This window comes from Talpa europaea (assembly GCF_964194135.1).
Source record: "Talpa europaea genome assembly, chromosome: 7".
NCBI classification, from domain to species: Eukaryota; Metazoa; Chordata; class Mammalia; order Eulipotyphla; family Talpidae; genus Talpa; species Talpa europaea.
The window spans coordinates 23,525,973-23,544,021 of NC_140074.1; the positions used below are offsets into that span (position 1 = coordinate 23,525,973).

General features: G+C 35.9%; 1 protein-coding gene across 1 annotated transcript in view; it reads right to left on the reverse strand.

Annotated features, from left to right (window-relative positions):
* The window catches only part of CNTLN (centlein), a gene marked incomplete at its 5' end in the record, with an annotated part of 238,450 nt that overhangs the window by 32,201 nt on the left and 188,200 nt on the right, over positions 1-18,049 (reverse strand). The window contains one exon of the mRNA XM_084239276.1: positions 516-707. Within this exon, the coding sequence (XP_084095402.1) occupies positions 516-707 (192 nt within the window). The remainder of the gene's footprint in view (positions 1-515; positions 708-18,049) is intronic.

Here is an 18,049-nt window from a genome sequence, read left to right on the forward strand (position 1 = left end):
GGAGCATGCTTTTATTCTTCCTTTCAGGTTTAACTTGATGAAATCTATTCAAGCAACCTTCCTTTGCCTTGTGCTTTTTTCTCCTTATACTTTCCTTTTCCTAGCCCATCTCCAACTTACAACCAAATTAAAATGTTAGCAAATATGTACAGAAGAGCAATTCTATTTATGTTGATACATTACATGTTTGAACAGAATTCTGTTTAATGCAATGAGAATGGGGGGATTGATGAGTTGAGTAGTGGGACGAAAGGATCATGGCCAGTTTCTACCATTTCCTAAGTTAGGCTATCATGGTGTCTTGTCAGTTTTTCAGAAAATAGTATTATGAGTTACCATATAAGAATTTTTCAGGCTAAAATGGAAAACTGAGGTCAAATGTAGTATAACAATTTTTGGATTATTTATAATGTAAGTTACCTTTATTAGTAGAATTAAATAAGAATTGATATAAAGTGCATTTATATTTGTAAGTTATTGTATATTTTCACCTTTTTATTAAAAGTTATAATCACCTTTAGTTTACACTGCAATTGCTTCATTTCCAAATCCATGCTCCTTGAAGAACCAAGTGATGTACCCTGTATCCGTGAAGCTGTTATTCGGGAAACTTCATCTGTCAAACTTGTGATTTCAGATGATGATTCCAATTTTTTTAGTAAGTCTTCTTTCTCTTTCCGGAGTCCAGCCAAATCCAAATGTAGTTTCTGTTTTTTTTTTTTTTTTTTAAGAAAAGAAATATAAATCTATTATAAAAGTAATTGCATTCCATCTAACAACCACCAGTATAACATTCTACAAGTAGGAAAATGCTAAAGTGAAATTAATTATAAAAGTAGATATTGTAAAACTTCACAAAAATAACAAATCCAATTAAAGTTTTTGCTAAAGGTTGTTAAGGCAGTAGGGCTTGTAAAGGTTAAAATAAAATGGGCCAGCTGTACTTAATATATTTTGGTTGGCTGGTCTTACTCATGATGTTCTATTTCTTTGCCTTTGCATATAATGGGGGTGAGCCAGAGATTCACATATTTGATAACCTTGACTTCAGGGCTGATGTACTTAAGTGGTAAAAGCCAAGCTGGAGCAGGACGGGATAACAGATGCTAGTTGTTTATTCCATTGGGTAGGTCTTACCACCCTATATAGCAGCCAAAACGCTTCTCATTTAGCAACATAAATGTTAAGTCCAATTAGCAGAAGAGGCTTATTAGAGATTTAGTTCAAATAAATAGCATACAAACAAATTTGCTCAATCTAGTACATGTGATTGATAGCTGACAATTCCTTTTTGTAATGTCGAGGTAGATTGCACTAAACTCCTTGCATGTGAATTTTTAATAACATAAACATTTTATTAAATGACATACTGGTAATGTTTTTAATGAAACAGCATAAAAGAAATTGTCTTCATGTAAGCCCTTCTCATTCAACAATCTGTAGTCACCAGAATGCCACCAAGCTGTAATGGCATAACAACCGAGCTCCTTAAGAGGATAACTGCACTACTATTTTATTATTCCAAAGAAGCTTATAATATGGTAGTGTAACATAAGGAACAATTAGACAAAATGGTACTGAAATCTCTCAAAGGAGAAAAAAATCTTTCTTTGTTAAGAATCCTAATGAGAAACAGCAAAAGATGTAGCTGACATGTACAGTAATATAAATATGGGACATAACAAGTTATTTAAGTACTAACACTAAATTTAAACACTTCCAGAAACTATACCAGCAGGTCCATAATTATTTATGTATTTGTGCATTCAGTGTATGCTGTTAAATGAATATTTCAGATTGATAAAAGGTAGGGCTTGATATATTTGAGACTAAACTGTGTTTTGGTGAAATGAAGAATACGTTTTAGTTAAAAAACTGTTTCTTTGGTTATATTTTAACTTATGAGCTAAAAGCATGTTTCCAACAACCCAAATGCCCAAAAATAGATGACTGGATCAAGAAGATGTGGTACATATATACCATGGAATATTACTCAGCATTCAAAAAAGATAAACACATGCAATTTGCTGCAACATGGATGGCGCTGGAAGGGATCATGCTCAGCGAAATAAGCCAAAAAGAAAAAGAAAAATACCGGATGGTCTCACTCATAGCAGGAATCTAGAAAACTTAAATAAGGGACCAGGAAAATGAATAACTATAAGAAAGTGAAAATCAAAATCAACAAAAAACTATGAACCAGAGACACTTTTAGGGGGGCGGGGGCGGGAGGGGAGGGATTGGGGTCAGAATGGGGGGCTGCAATTGTATGGGGAATATAACAATAAAATTTATAAAAAAAAAAAAAAAGCATGTTTCCATAGATTTTTATAAAATACTCCAATTACATTTCCTGTTATTCCCTATCCAAACCTTCCAGGAGTTCCTGGGCCCAACAGAATAAAGCTCAGATGTCTATGTTTTAAATAAGGCTCTAAGACTTATCTTTAGTTTGTGTTTCAGTCAGACATCATCTAAAGTCAAACTTGCCTACCACTCCCCAAACCTGTCTGCCATTTCTACATGAGTGGTTCTACAATGGTACTTTCTTGCCTGAAAAATCTTTCATAATTAAGGAGCAGTTTAGTATTTCTGTCTTTATGAAGCCTTCTCTAGACTGTCCTCTTTTTCATCAACAAGGTAGCTTTTTCCTTCTCTCAGTTCTCATAGTAGTGTGCCTGTTTCTTCAATCATGAAGTCAAGTAAATCTGTGGATGACTGTGCCTTTGTTTGCTCACCTTTGTATTCCCCCTAGTATCTAAAACCATATCTTCCATACAGTAAGAATCAAAGAAAGGTCTCAGAAATTTAAGTCTATTTGTAACACTTATGGTACAATACTCATATTGATTTCAGTTTGTATTTATAAACTTTCCATTAGTTTATCACCATATATCAATAAATTAAGATACTCACTAGTAATGTAATAGTAATCAGTTAAGCTTTGCTTAACAAGTATGCATTAGAGCATTTATCAATCATGAAGTTACTCTTCTGTATCTAAATTAAACTGATACTTCAATTTGGTAAGACTTAACTCAATGGTACAATTCTAGGTGTAATATCAGGCAACAAAGAACACTAAACTTTGATGATGCTCTTTTCTTCCTATGAACAGCCTTGGTGACTCCTGTCACTTGTTAAAAATGAATGCCATTAAATTTCTGTCTATTCCTTCCACAGTGGCAGATTATATCACTATAAATATATAAACTTACTCAGGACAGACCAAGCCAAAAAATATATTTCTCTATAAAGACATACATATGCAAATTTTAATTTCAATTTAACAAAAAAATCAGCATGTGAAGAAATACTGAAATGACAGAAGCAAACAAAATGTTTTGATTTGGTCATCATTTGATAAGAATATTTAAAATCTGACTCTTTAGCTGTGTGGAGATTTCTGGACCTACTAAACATAGAGCTTCCACAGGATCCAGCAATTCCACTCCTAGGTATTTACCCAAAGAACACAGAAACATCAATTCCAAAGAACACCTGCACCCCTATGTTTATAGCAGCACTGTTTACAATAGCTAAGCTTTGGAAACAGCCCAAATGCCCAAAAATAGATGACTGGATCAAGAAGATGTGGTACATATATACCATGGAATATTACTCAGCATTCAAAAAAGATAAACACATGCAATTTGCAGCAACATGGATGACGCTGGAAGGGATCATGCTCAGTGAAATAAGCCAAAAAGAAAAAGAAAAATACCGGATGGTCTCACTCATAGCAGGGATCTAGAAAACTTAAATAAGGGACCAGGAAAATGAATAACTATAAGAAAGTGAAAATCAAAATCAACAAAAACTATGAACCAGAGACACTTTTAGGGGGGCGGGGGCGGGAGGGGAGGGATTGGGTTCAGAATGGGGGGATTGCAATTGTATGGGGAATATAAAAATAAAATTTATTAATTAAAAAAATAAAAAAAAAATCTGACTCTTTAAAATATATTTCTTTTTTTTTTTTTTTAATTTTCTAGAGGCATGTCTTATTTATTTATTTATTGTTTGGTTGGTTTATACATGCACTGGGTACAGTCAGAAGCGTGGGAGGGTGAGAGAATTCACCACAGCCAGAGCGGGGAGCAGAGCAGGCAGAAGGACTGAAGTACACTGCTGAGGGGAGCAGCGGGCGGCAGGAGAGGTCTGCGCGCCATGTGGGACCCTCCTCCGGTGGCCGGGGAGCAGCCGGGGGATCGAACTGGCGCCGCAGACGCCGCGCGCAGCTTCGCAACCCAGCGCTCAACCGCTGCGCCACCGGGGAGGCCCTAAAATATATTTCTAAAAGGAGTTATATATGCCTAGAAATGCTACAGAGCACCTGTTAAAATAACGGAAACATGTAAGACCTATATTTAATCTGTTTAGAACCCTATGATCATCCTTTAGAATTTTGAACAAATAATTATGGCTTTATTATTAACTTCTCTTAGTTTACGTACTCTTTCCTATTGGAGAATTGCTATAGATGAAACAAGAAGTATAAATAACTTTCTTTTGTTTACACTTGGTTCGGTGTATAAGAATATCTGTGGTAACCTCGTTAAAAAGATATGCTATGGAATCTAACAATAAATAAGATTCCTTAATAAACTGCTTTGCTTCTTTATTAAAACATGTTACTTTTTTCTATGTTATGGACTTTTTATGTCCAATCAAAGATTTTAAATTACTTAAGTCATATTATATTAAAACCACAGTTAATCGGGCCTCCCCTGGTGGCACAGCGGTTGAGCGCTGGGCTGCAAGGCTGCCCTCAGCCTCTGCAGCGCCGGTTCGTTCCCTGGCTGCCGGTGAGGGTCCCACAAAAAAAAAAAAACCCAAAAAACCAAAAAAACACAGTTAATCATAAAACACACAGATGAGTCATAATTTCAGGATTCCAACCTTGGGTTGGAACAGAGTAAGTACCTGGCTCTGTTCCTTATTTGAAACAGAGATGATGCTTGCTTACCTAGCAAAAGTAATTTTTATCTTGTGGTAATTATTATGTTGTGGTAAGAGTCTTAAAAGTATCTTAAAATATGTTAAGGAATGTGCATCTGGATTAATAAAAATTTTGTGAGATATATATATCATTAAACATTCATATATACATACACATATATATATTCCTATAACTTCTCTCATGACAGAAAGCTCATTTTGTCTTCTTAGTTATTTGTTTGATCTTAATTTAGGATCCCTACTAAGCTACAGTTTATTGAAGATAGATATGTTACTCTGGTCTTTATATCCCCAGCAGATACTCCCTCTACAATCTTTAAAAAGTCAATTTGAAAGTTGACTTCAATGAGGAAAAAAAAGTAGTAAGATTTGTATTGATGTGTAGAGTCAATTATTCTAACCAAAGGTTATATAAAAGAACTTGACACTATAAAAGTTTAAAACTAGGCAGGAGTTACTAATTATTTAAATATAACAGTGTAAAAGCATAAGTCTCTGAAAAGTAAACAAGCCTCTAAGCCACTGTAAGGGAAAAAAATATATTGGAGAAATTCATTCTTTAGTAGTGAGCACTGTAGTAGGCAGAATTGTAAAATGACCGTATGCCCTGTAAAGTACACATTGTATGTGGGTGAGACCTGTACATATGATGGATTGTCAGTCTCACGGTTATGATATTTGCAGTATATTAGGTGTGAAGGGGAAATCTGTAGTGGTAAATTATTGTCCCTAATCATGTGATTTTGAGTTGATCAAAAAGCAAGATTTCTCTGGCTGGTCTTGACTCAATCAGTTGAGTCCTTCAAAAGAAGTCAAGTGTGCCTCTGCGAAGTCAGAGAGACACCCTGCTGACTTGAAGAAGCAAATCATCATGTTATGAGAGGACCCTGGAGAGTGCCATAAATCAAGAGCATGAAAAGGGGCTCAGGAATTGAGACTGGTCCTTGACAGATAGTAAGCAAGAAAACAGGAACCACAGGCCTACAACCAAAAGAAGCTGAATTTTTCCAGAAAATACATGGGCTTGGAAGAAAAGCCTGAGTTCCAAAAAGGGAGACTGGCTGACTCACTGCAGCCTTGTGATACTCTGAGCAGAAGACCCCACTAAAGTGTACTCCTGATTCATGAAAACTATGAGATAGTGAATGGATATACACATACATTCTTTTTTTACACTTTACAGATGTTACATTTTTTAAAAGACACTTCACCAGCAAAAAATATCAACACCTGAATGTTCAAATGATGGTCAGATTGTTTTTAGCAAAAAAAAAAAAAAAGTATGTATTTTTAACTAAGGTATGTACATATTTGGTATATTTAAAGAACTATCATGTGTGGTACATATACACCATGGAATATTACTCAGCAATCAAAAAAGATAAACACATGCAGTTTGCAGCAACATGGATGGAGCTAGAAGGGATCATGCTCAGCGAAATACGTCAGAAAGAAAAAGAAAAATACCAGACGGTCTCACTCATAGCAGGAATTTAGAAAATCTAAATAAGGGACCAGAAAAAAGACTAATTAATATGAAGTAAAAATCAAATCAACAAGCAACTATGGACCAGAGACACACTGCGGGGGAGTGGGGTGGGGCAGAGGGGCAGGGAGAGGAAGAATTAGGGTCAAAATAAGAGGGGGTGCAATTGTATGGGGAATATATCCAAAATGTAAATGCATACATTGTGCAAAAATGAAAAATGATGTAAGAATTACATAAAATAAAATATTAAAAAAATAAAGAACTATCATACAATTAATATACTATAGAACAGTGTAAACGTAACTTTTATATGCACCAGAAAGCCAAAAAAATTCAAGTGACTTGCTTCATTGTGATACTCATTTTATCACAATGATCTGGAATAGCTCCAAGTTGTGCTTATAGATTGTTTGTTTTTAAAAAATCAGCCCTTTATTGAATCTACTATTTATTTTCTTATTTCCAAGCTGTTCCATTTAAGCAAGAATCCTAGACCTCATAATGTATAGTTTATATAATATCCACACTCTGGTTTAATTTTCTTTTTCTTATCCTTAATTTTATGTTAATTTTTTCAACAGCTTTAAAAAATTATTCCATTCCAATGCTAGAAATATAAATTGCTTCTACCAGATCTTCATTTTGTAGTTTCATTGCTTATTAAGACATCTCTGACCAAAAGCTTCCTTTTGCGTTCTCAACAGTAACTGTGGAATCCCAAGAACAGGGAAAATCAGGCTTCCTTAATGTACTCCCTTTTGTTCTTTCTTACACGGGAGTTCATTCACAAATTTCTAAAAGATTTTCTAAAAGATTTTTAAAGGGAATATCTAGATTCAGAATGTGATTCAATATCTATTGTTCATTCTTTTTATACATGCTATGTAGTAGGCACTTACTAGTGCTGTTTTTAATAATAAAAAAAATTAAATTATTGCCATCAGGTATCTAGCTACCAATCTATAAGCTAGAATTGTATAACAATAAACTGCAGTAAGTTCTACGAAGGAAGCAAACAGGGAGATAGGATGCTCCTGTTGCTGCTGCTGTAAAATCCTGTCTGAGAAATCTGGTTATAGTCAGCTTCCCACCATGTATCTCTCTTGATTTGTTTGATCAAATATTTCCTGGAAACTAGGTATAATATTAAGGAATGTGGCTAGGTCAATAACCAGATGCTTTGCAATGTTTTCTCTTAAGAAGGTATCTGGAAGAAGACTGTTGCATCAACTGAGATCTAGCTGGGGAAGATGGTGGTATCTCTTCTCCTACAGGAGCACAAGCAAACATGTTAGTGTTCAAGGATGAATTAACAGTAAAAATAAAACTGGGGCCATGGTAAATATTCTGTAGCCAAGTAAAAAGAAGTAAAAGGACTTAGAAAAAAATATCAACTCTGAAAGAATCATTTCCCTCATCACAACTTCCCCCTGCATAAACAATACATTTTTTAGGCACTCTGTAATATTGATGTCTCCAAAAAATAAAAAGACTAACCATCTACCTAATAAATGGACATAATCCTGGTTTTGACACATATAAAGAAAATGCTTTTGAGTGTTCAACTGGTTATTAAGCAAATACTCTAAGGGAACAGAATGGGATGCGTTATAGGTCCTCACTTCACAATGATGTAAATTTTTTTTAAATTAATATTAAAATTTTTTTTTAAAAAACCCTTAAAAAAAAAAAAGACTGATTCTGACCTAACATTTTGTTTTTCTGGAGAGTAGCCATCCTTTAGGATTCCAAAACACTGTGCACTCTCCCTATGTTTTCTACCAACTGATTAGGAACTTTTTTTTTTTTAATTTTATAGAGGCATGTTTATTTATTTATTTGTTTGTTTTGTTTTGTTTATACAAGCACTGGATACAGTCAGAAATGCGGGAGGGTGAGAGAATTCACCAGAGCCAGAGCGGGGAGCAGAGCAGGCAGAAGGATCGAAGTACACTGCTGAGGGGAGCAGCGGGCGGCAGGAGAGGTCTGCGCGCCATGTGGGACCCTCCTCTGGTGGCCGGGGAGCAGCCAGGAATCGAACCGGCGCTGCAGAGGCTGCGGGCAGCTTCGCAACCCAGCGCTCAACCGCTGCGCCACCGGGGAGGTCCTGATTAGGAACTTTTAAAGTAATAAATCATATTTTAAATTTTAGAAAATGTTTTCAGTGGGATAGTGGGTTTTGAAAAGGTACATGAAAATTATTTAAAAAAACAAACCAACCAACAGTCAAACAGGATTTGAATGTCCAGGTAACAAAACAGGATTTCTGGGAAGCTGATAGAAGATAGTTGGTGGCAGAAGATTTCTTTCCAATTCATATTTGGGCAAAGGTTAGGTGCCAAATGTTGGAAAAGGTCAATGAGTAACTGGAATGAAAAGAGGATTAGTTTAAATACAACAATAAGGGAGCCTCAAATTTTTCTTTCTCCACTTGAAACCCCCAAACATTGACAAAGAAGGGAAAAAGCAATTATTAAGTAGGAATAGTCTGTATTCCGTTACTTTACCAAAATATTTAGTCCTAAATTCTGCAAAGTGAGATAGACATATTATTTCATGTTGAATATGTAAGTTCATTTATATTTCACAATCAAGTTAAATTATTCTGGTTTTCATTTAAGTTAGATGGAGCAATTAGAAAATATTACTGTGAACTTAAAAAACAAAGAGTAATTTTGTCACTAGGATTAAAGCAAAAGATACTAGAGAGGGGAGTCCAGTTGAATATTATCTATGCATATTCATAGGTAAAAACATCCTAGAAAGTTTACATGATCCTAATGACATTTCTCCCTCCTGTGAACAAAATCAATGTTATTTCATTGGTAATATTATACTTTTACAAGGAATAAAACCAAAAGAAATAAAATTCTGTATGTTGTCCAGGTGTAAAATTAAAAGCATTGTCACTTAATTAAAACATTGTATGAATTACAAAGAAGGTTACATGGGTTTCTAGGTCACTAGCAGAATATTTTCCATGCAAGTACTTATCTACAAAGATAAATAGTTCAGATTAATAATTCTTTCAAGTTAGTAACAAGTGTTTTAAATTTGAAACATGATTTTTCCTTTGCTATGATATTTGAAATCTTTAAGAAATAAAAATTAAAAACCACCAACTGAAAAAAGAGAACAAAGATCTTAGGCAGAGATGGAATTATTTATGTAACAAAATTTCCTATGAAAAGTACACTGAGTTACTACATCACTCATTTCTATTTTCTGACAAATGCAGTTATTAAAAGCCTACAGTATGTTTCACAAAATGTCAAGCAAATGAAGGTAATATAGAGGACTTTTTACCAATGCTTTTGCTAGTAGTTAGACTTCAGTAGCCTTCAGAGACCATTAAGTACCCTTTGGCTAATTGGCCAATGGTAGATTAATCCTCTTTTTATTCTAGCAGCACTATTTTAACACCCTTTATACTCTGTCAGTGTAGTGTCTGAATGACAAAATAATATTGTGCATGAATAATAAGCAGAAAAGTTAAATTAACATTTCATGTTTCACATGCCATACCTATGTGTCAGAAGAACTTTCTTTTTAAGTCACTGACATTCAACTTTTTTAAACAATCTCATGTTGACATCTTATTGAGGTGAATATTCCTAATTACTGCTAATTGCCTATCAAGAAAAAAAACCCTTTTCATGAAGTGCAGTTGTCTAGTACAGATGAACCAAGCTCCAGTGTGCACATTAAAGACAAAGCATGACACTTAAGGTGCTACTTTCTTATAAGGTCATACTAAATATGGTTTGCAATTAACAGAGCAGTTTTTTTATGCTACTGAAAATGCCAATCTGTCTTGATGTGTTCAAATTACATTCTATCAAAAAATATGGATATCTGCATATGGATAAAAGATATGCTGCTCTCAATAACACAAGGAGTAAAATTAGTTCAAAGCCCTTATATTTGGTAATGTAAATTCTAAGTAATGCCCAATTAAATAGCTACTTTGTAAACATGTTTGATTTCTCAAAATGAAAATCAACACTATTATTTTTAAATGTCAAATTATTTAAAATAACTTACCAACAACTTTAATTTTCAAAAAGCCCCAATTATAAAAAAATATTTAACAACATGCCTTTCAATTAGTAGTTTGACATTATAGATATTTATAGTAAATATTAATGTATGTGATACTAGCAATACAATGTGTTTCAAAATAATCTGAATAATGAATTTTTACTGAACAGATGTTAAACCTCATCAAATAAACTTCTGTTCCCACAAATATGAAACAAGAATCAGTAAAAATAAAATATATGTGAAATACAGAAAATTAACTAATACAATTGATTTTCAAATATTCATGGAAAAACAGTACCTGGTTTATTCAACTGTTTAAGTTTGCTAATTTTAATCTTCTAGTTAGTGAAAATAAAAGCCCTCTTGCAACTCATGGACCAAATATGAAAGTCAGACATTTGGAACCAAAAGTATATATGGAAGAATTCATCATCATCACTACCATATAAAATTCTCACTGACCATGTGATAGCATTGTAAGTTCAGTTTCAATCCTCTTAGATATTTGATCTATATACAGCATGCATGCTTACTAATGACAAACAAGTTGCAATGTATTCCCATTCTTTTTTTAAAAAGATTTATTTCATTAATGCATACAAGAACTGGGATGTAGGCCAGAGGGGCAGGGGGTGAGAAAATTCACCAGAGACACAGTGGGGAGCAGAACAGGTGGATCTACTGAAATACATTGCTGAGGGGAGCAGTGGGCAAGACAGAAGAGGTCTGCTGTGCCATGTGGGTTGTTAGCTCATAAGCCATGCTGCAGTGGCTGGCAATAGCTTGACAGAGCTGAGACTTTAACCCTTGCAGCACCAGGGAGTCCCTGTATTCCCATTCTAATCCTTGTCCCTCTTTTTTTTTTTTTTGTGGGACCCTCCCCGGCGGCCGGGGAACGAACCGGCGCTGTAGCGGCTGCGGGCAGCCTCGCAGCCCAGCGCTCAACCGCTGCGCCACCAGGGGAGGCCCTCTAATCCTTGTCTCTAAAAGAAGTAAGAAAGGTTGGCAGTGCCGCCTGATGTCCCAAAGGAGAAACTAAGCAATGTCTTTCTAACCTTCTTTTTTACTGTACTGATTTCTACTGCTTAAACTCAGCTAACTCAATACTGAAATATCTACTCCTTACATATTCTCTATATTCTATTCTTTCTCCATGCTTTTTGTCAATATTTTTCTCAGTTACTTAAGTTGTACAGAGACAGGAAGAAAAGCCATTTGAACTAGCCAAACACTGAAAAGAAATTAAACATGTCAGATCACCAAAATTAATTAGTCTGTGTTGTGGGGTGATAGTAATACAGTATCTGTATCTCAGTAAAGAATAGCCATAAAGTGAAGTTACAGATAGTGACTGTTATCAAAACTACAGAGTATCTGCAGAAGTATCATGAAGTCTGCCTCATTCTCCTCTAAATAAAGTTGGTTTTCCTTAGGAACAGAGTTCAATATTTTTACTTGATTGCTTTTCCATCCCAGTATCACTGGGGTGTTACTTCTTATTGCACTACATTTTACTGTACAAAAAGGCTTCTGTGAACAGTCCTAAGGAAATTATCGCCTACCTCTATTACTGTTACTAAAAAGAGTCTAGACAATAACAGTTGATTCATCATACTTTATTTTTATATAGTCTTCAAAAGAAAGGCATCAATGATTTTAATATTTTTTCTTCAAAAGAAAGGCACTTATAATTAAAATATTTTTCACTTCTAAATATGTATAATAGATCATGTCTATAATTCATATTTTAATAAAAATAATTTCCAATTAAATAGCCCCTAAAAAGGATGTACATGAATATTAATTTAAATTATACTGGGGGGCTCCCCAGTGGCTCAGAGGTTGAGCACTGGGTTGCGAAGCTGCCCGCAGCCTCGGCAGCACCAGTTCGATCCCCGGCTGCCGGGCGAGGGTCCCACATGGCGCGCAGACCTCTCCTGCCACCCGCTGCTCCCCTCAGCGGTGTACTTCATCCATCTGTCTGTTCTGCTCTCCGCTCTGGCTCTGGTGAATTCTCTCACCCTCCCACACTTCTGACTGTACCCCGTGCTTGTATAAATAAATAAATAAATCTTTAAAAAAAAATAAATTATACTGGAATCGATTTAGAGAAATAATGTATTTCCTAATCTAAATGGACTATTACTGAATTTTGGGTAGTAAATGTAAAGGCTAAAGATAATCATTTCCAGTTCCAAATTTATATATTTAAATTAATAAAATGACATACATTTCTTAGGTATACTTAATATGAATAACATCTTAATACTTAAAAATTGAAATATTGACAGATAGGGTCAATAGTTACTTGCAGTATACTAGTAGTTGTATCATGTATCCTGAATGACTTTCAAATTTCATCAATTTTTCATGTAGATGAAAAATAAGCATATAAGGAAGTGAACTTAAATCCTAAGTGAAAGTTACATATAAACAAAGTATTTCTTATATACAAACCACAAATCATATTGTCACCTGAAACTAACAAAGCTATGTGTCAATTATACCCCAGTTTTAAAATTATATTTTCCTGTCACTCCAAAAATTTAGAAACTGTGTGAATCAAGCAGTCTGAAAAATAATGATGAGAAACAGAAATCCATTTCTTCTCTGGGGTTTAAGCTGGGGATGTTGCCACATGGCTGCTAACCATGGCCATGGTCACAGGAAGAAAACTGAGCTGAGAGGAAGAGATATGAGATGAACTGATAAGTAGTTAAGTTCTGCTACTTGCTATCAAGAGAATCCTGCTAATGAAAGTCTAATAAAGTTCACCAACTTCTTAGTTTTCCTATTTTCAGTTGCTTTATAGCATCTGACATCATTACCAACTCCTCTTTTCTTATATTAAAAGCTCTCCCTCTCTTGTTTTTGTATTGCGGCACTCTCATACCTTCTTTTTTTTTTTTTTTTTAGATTTATTATTTATTTATTTATACAAGCACTGGGTACAGTCAGAAGCGCAGGAGGGTGAGAGAATTCACCAGAGCCAAGCAGGCCATGTGGGACCCTCCTCTGGTGGCCGGGGAGCAGCCGGGGATCAAACCGGCGCTGCAGAGGCTGCGGGCAGCTTCGCAACCCAGTGCTCAACCGCTGTGCCACCGGGGAGGCCCACATACCTTCTTTTTTTATGGCAAGAATATTGATATCAGATACATAGTTTTATCTATATTGTGCATTTTTTCTTTAATAATTAAAGCTGCACATCTTTTTTTTGATATTTATTTTTATACAAGAGCTGGGGTACAGGCCAGAGGCTTGGGAGGGTGAGAGGATTCACCAGAGACAGAGCGGGGAGCAGAACAGACAGACTGACAGACAAAATACACTGCTGAGGGGAGCAGCGGACCTGACAGGAGAGGTCTGTCCCGCCATGTGGGACACTTGCTGGCCTGCTGGGATATGGCTGGCCTGCTGGGATCGAACACCGCACTGTCGAGGCTGCTGACAGTTTCACAGCACGGCGCTCAACCCGCTGCGCCACTGGGGAGGCCCCAAAGCTGCACATCTTCTGGGCCTCCCTGGTGGCGCAGGCGGTTGAGCGCTGCACTGTGAAGCTGTCTGCAGCCTCTGCTGTGCCGGTTCGATCCCAGCCGGCCTTGGAGCAACCCACATGGCGAGCAGATCTCTCCTGTCTTGCCCACTGCTTCCCTCAGCAGTGTATTTCGTTGGTCTGCCTGTTCTGTTCCCCGCTCTGTCTATGATGAATCCTCTCACCCTCCTACACATCTAGCCTGTACCCCAGCTCTTGTATAAAAAAAAAAAAAATCTTAAAAAAAAAACTATATATCTTTTTTGATGTCCTGCTGAAGCTGTAGCTTACAAAATTGGTAAGCAGTAACTTCATTGTTTCTCACTTCTAAATATTTTGCAATTTCCCTTGTGATGTCCTCTTGGATTACTTAAGTGTTCCTTAATACATAAAATGATGTGTTCGCTTTCAGTAGGCATTTTGTTGATGACCAATTTCTTACCTTCTTTACTGATGCATTGTCTGCCCATATATCAGATACTTCCCCAAATGTATTATCTTGCTGAAAAGACTTATTCCAACTCCAACATTGTTTGTTTGGGATAATTATATTGATAGGTTTCTTCCTTCATTTTTTTTTAAGATTTATTTTTATTTATTAATGAATATAAGAACTGTAGTCTAGGCCAGAGGTGCAGGAAGTGAGAGGATTCACCAGAGACAGAATGGGGAGCAGAACAGGAGGATCTACTGTCATACATTGTTGAGGGGAGCAGTCAGGAGAGGTCTGCTGCGCCATGTGGATAGCTCCCTGGCCAGGGATCAAATTCATGCCTCAGTAGCTGGCGACTGCTTAACAGCGCTGAGATTTTAACCCCTGCTTCACCAGGTAGGCCCCTCTTCCTCCATTTTTAATGAAATATTTCAAATACAACAGACATATAAAAAATATATAATGACTGTCTATGTATGAACTACACAGTAAATACAGCAGATTACCAATATATGGTTGAAGGCCAATAACCTCTTTCCTTTGACTCACCAGAAATCATTACCCTAAATACATTTGGCATTTATCATTCCCTTGCATTTCTTTATACTTTGAATATATATTGAATACATACATACAAATATATTTTCCAATATAAAATATGGTAATTTTAAGACATTCCTTTTTCACATTTAACACCTTTGAAATTGGGATGCATCTTCCATCCCAGATACCATATACTGCCTGCTATTACTTAAGTAACATTTTCTTCTAAAAAATGTATAGTGTGTTGATTGCTGATGAATAGGACTCTCATCATGTTAGCATATATTCATTTTATATTGAGGAAAATTGCTGAAAACTATTATTACCTTGCCTTGAGATTCTGTGCAGACAAGCATAATGGTTTTATTGCTTTGCTTCTAGTACTTTCAATTTTCATTTTTTTCAAATCTTAGTATGCTGCCTGTGACCTCTGGTACATCTTACACAAGCAACAAGAGCAGGCATGAATGTCTTCTTCCTGATTTTAAAAGGAATGTTTCTAACTCAAACATTTATTATGATAGTTGTTTCAGGTGCTTCATAGTTTTTAACAGAATAAGGAAGCTCTCTGCCATTTCTGTTTACTAAGAAAATTTTATCATGAAAGGTATTTAACTACCAAGTTTGTCTATATTATTTTCATTGTGGTAAAAATCACAGCATGAGATTTACCCTCTTAACATATTTATGTACTATAGTATACAAACTTCCCTCTTAGCACTGCGTTCACAGCATGCAACACATTTTGATATGAGTTTTCATTTTCATTTGCCTCAAGGTATTTTTTTAATTTCCCTTGTGACTTCTTTAACCTATGTGCTACTTAAAAGAGTCTTGCTTAAATTCTACCTATTTGGGCTTTTATAATTTTCCTTCTGCTATTGATTTCTGGTCTCAATTCATTGTAGTCAGAAAAGATACTTTGTATACTTCCAATCTTCTTGAATTTAAGTCTTATTTTGTGACCTAAAATGTGGACTATGCAGGAGAATACTGCATGTGTACTTGAGAAGAACATGTAGGTGGGGGGAGTGTTCTGTATATGTCTACTAGGTCCAACTGGTCTATTGTTGTTCAAGTTCTCTATTTCCTCATTAATCTTCTCTCTAGATTAATCTTCTCACAATTAGAGTATTAATATCTTCTGGAAGTATTGTCTTATTTATTTCTCCCTTCAATCCTGTCAAAGTTTGCTTCACATGTTCAGAAGTACTAATATTTGGTGAACAAATATTTATAATTGTTATGTGAATTGACCCTTTTATCATTACAGAGTGGACTTCTTTGCCTTTTGTAATATATTAGATAAAAAGCCTATGTTGTCTGATACTCAAGTAGCTACCACTGTTCTTTTGGATTATGATGTGCATGAAATGTCTTTTCCCATCCAATCACTTTCTGCCTAAGGGTCTCCTTAATTCTAAAATGAGTCTCTTAGAGACAGCAGATAGTTTGATCTTTTATCTTTAAAAAAATCTGTTCAGCTACTCTTCTGATTGGAAAATAATTAGTAATTCAATTACACTTAAAGTAATTATTACTAGGAAACGATTTACGCCATTTTGTTGTTTTTGGTCTGTCTTACAGCTATTTTGTTCCAGTTTTTTTATAGACTTTTTTTTTAAGATTTATCCATTTATGCATACAAGAGCTGGGGTACAGGCCAGAGATGCAGGGGGTGGGGCAGGGCGATGAGAAGATCCACCAGAGACAGAGTGGGGAACAGAACAGGCAGACTGACTGAAATATGCTGGGGGAGCAGGTGAGACAGGAGAGGTCTGTCCCACATGTGGGCCGCCCTCTGGCCAGCCGGGGATCAAACTCATGCCGCAAAGGCTGCGGATTGCTTCACAGTGCAGTGCTCAACATCCTGTGCCACCAGGGAGGCCCTACTTTTTTTTTTTTTAATTAAAGATTTATTTATTTATTTATTTATACAAGCACTGGGTACAGTCAGAAGTGCATGAGGGTGAGAGAATTCACCAGAGCCAGAGTGGGAGCAGAACAGGCAGACCGATGAAGTACACTGCTGAGGGGAGCAGTAGGCGGGTCAGTCAGAAGAGGTCTGCGCGCCATATGGGACCCCTGCCCTATGGCCAGGGATCGAACCGGCGCTGCGGAGGCTGCGGGCAGCCTCGCAGCCCAGAGCTCAACTGCTGCGCCACCAGGGGAGGCCCAAGGGAGGCCCTATGTTGTTCCAGTTTTACTCTCCTGCTGTTTCATTTCAAACTTTAATTATTTTTTGTAGTGACATGCTTTATTTCTTTTTAATTTTGGGGTGTGTGTATCTTTTATAGACTTTTTTTTAGTTACTATGGGGCTTAAATAAAACTTCTTATAACAATATTTTAAGCTGCTAATATAATTTCAATTCTATATATCATTTCTTCACTTTTACTTCTCCCTTCTATGCATTTTTTATTGGTGTCATAAATCACATCTTTTTATGTTGACTGCCCATTAACATAATTTTTTTATATTTGTCTTTTAACTTCTATGCCGAGCATTAAAAGTGATCATACACCACCATTACAATACTACAGTGTTCTGTGTTTGTCTATATGTTTACCTTTACCAGTGGGCTTGACATTTTGTTTTCATGTTGCTAGTCAGTCTTTTGTTTAAACTTGAAGAACTCCTTTGATATTTCTTGTAAAGCAGATCTAGTAGTGTAAACCTCCTCATCTTTTGTTTAACTGGGAAAGTCTCCATTTTTGAAGGACAGATTTGCATTTATAGTACTATCATGTTCTATATAACAGTGGGTATACATGTCACTACCAAAATATTACTGAGATACCTAAGAAGATTCTGATAAGACACTGAGAAATACGTCATTAGGCAATGTTGTCACTATGCAAACATCATATAGTTACACAAAACCTAGGTGATACAGCTTACTACACACCAAGGATATGTGTATAGTCCATTGGGGCCACTGCTGTACATGTGATCTGTGATTGATCAAACCAAAACATAATTCTAATTTGGCTTTTTTTGGCCTTTATTTTTTTAAACAAGTTTTCTGTCCACTTCTCTCTCTTTT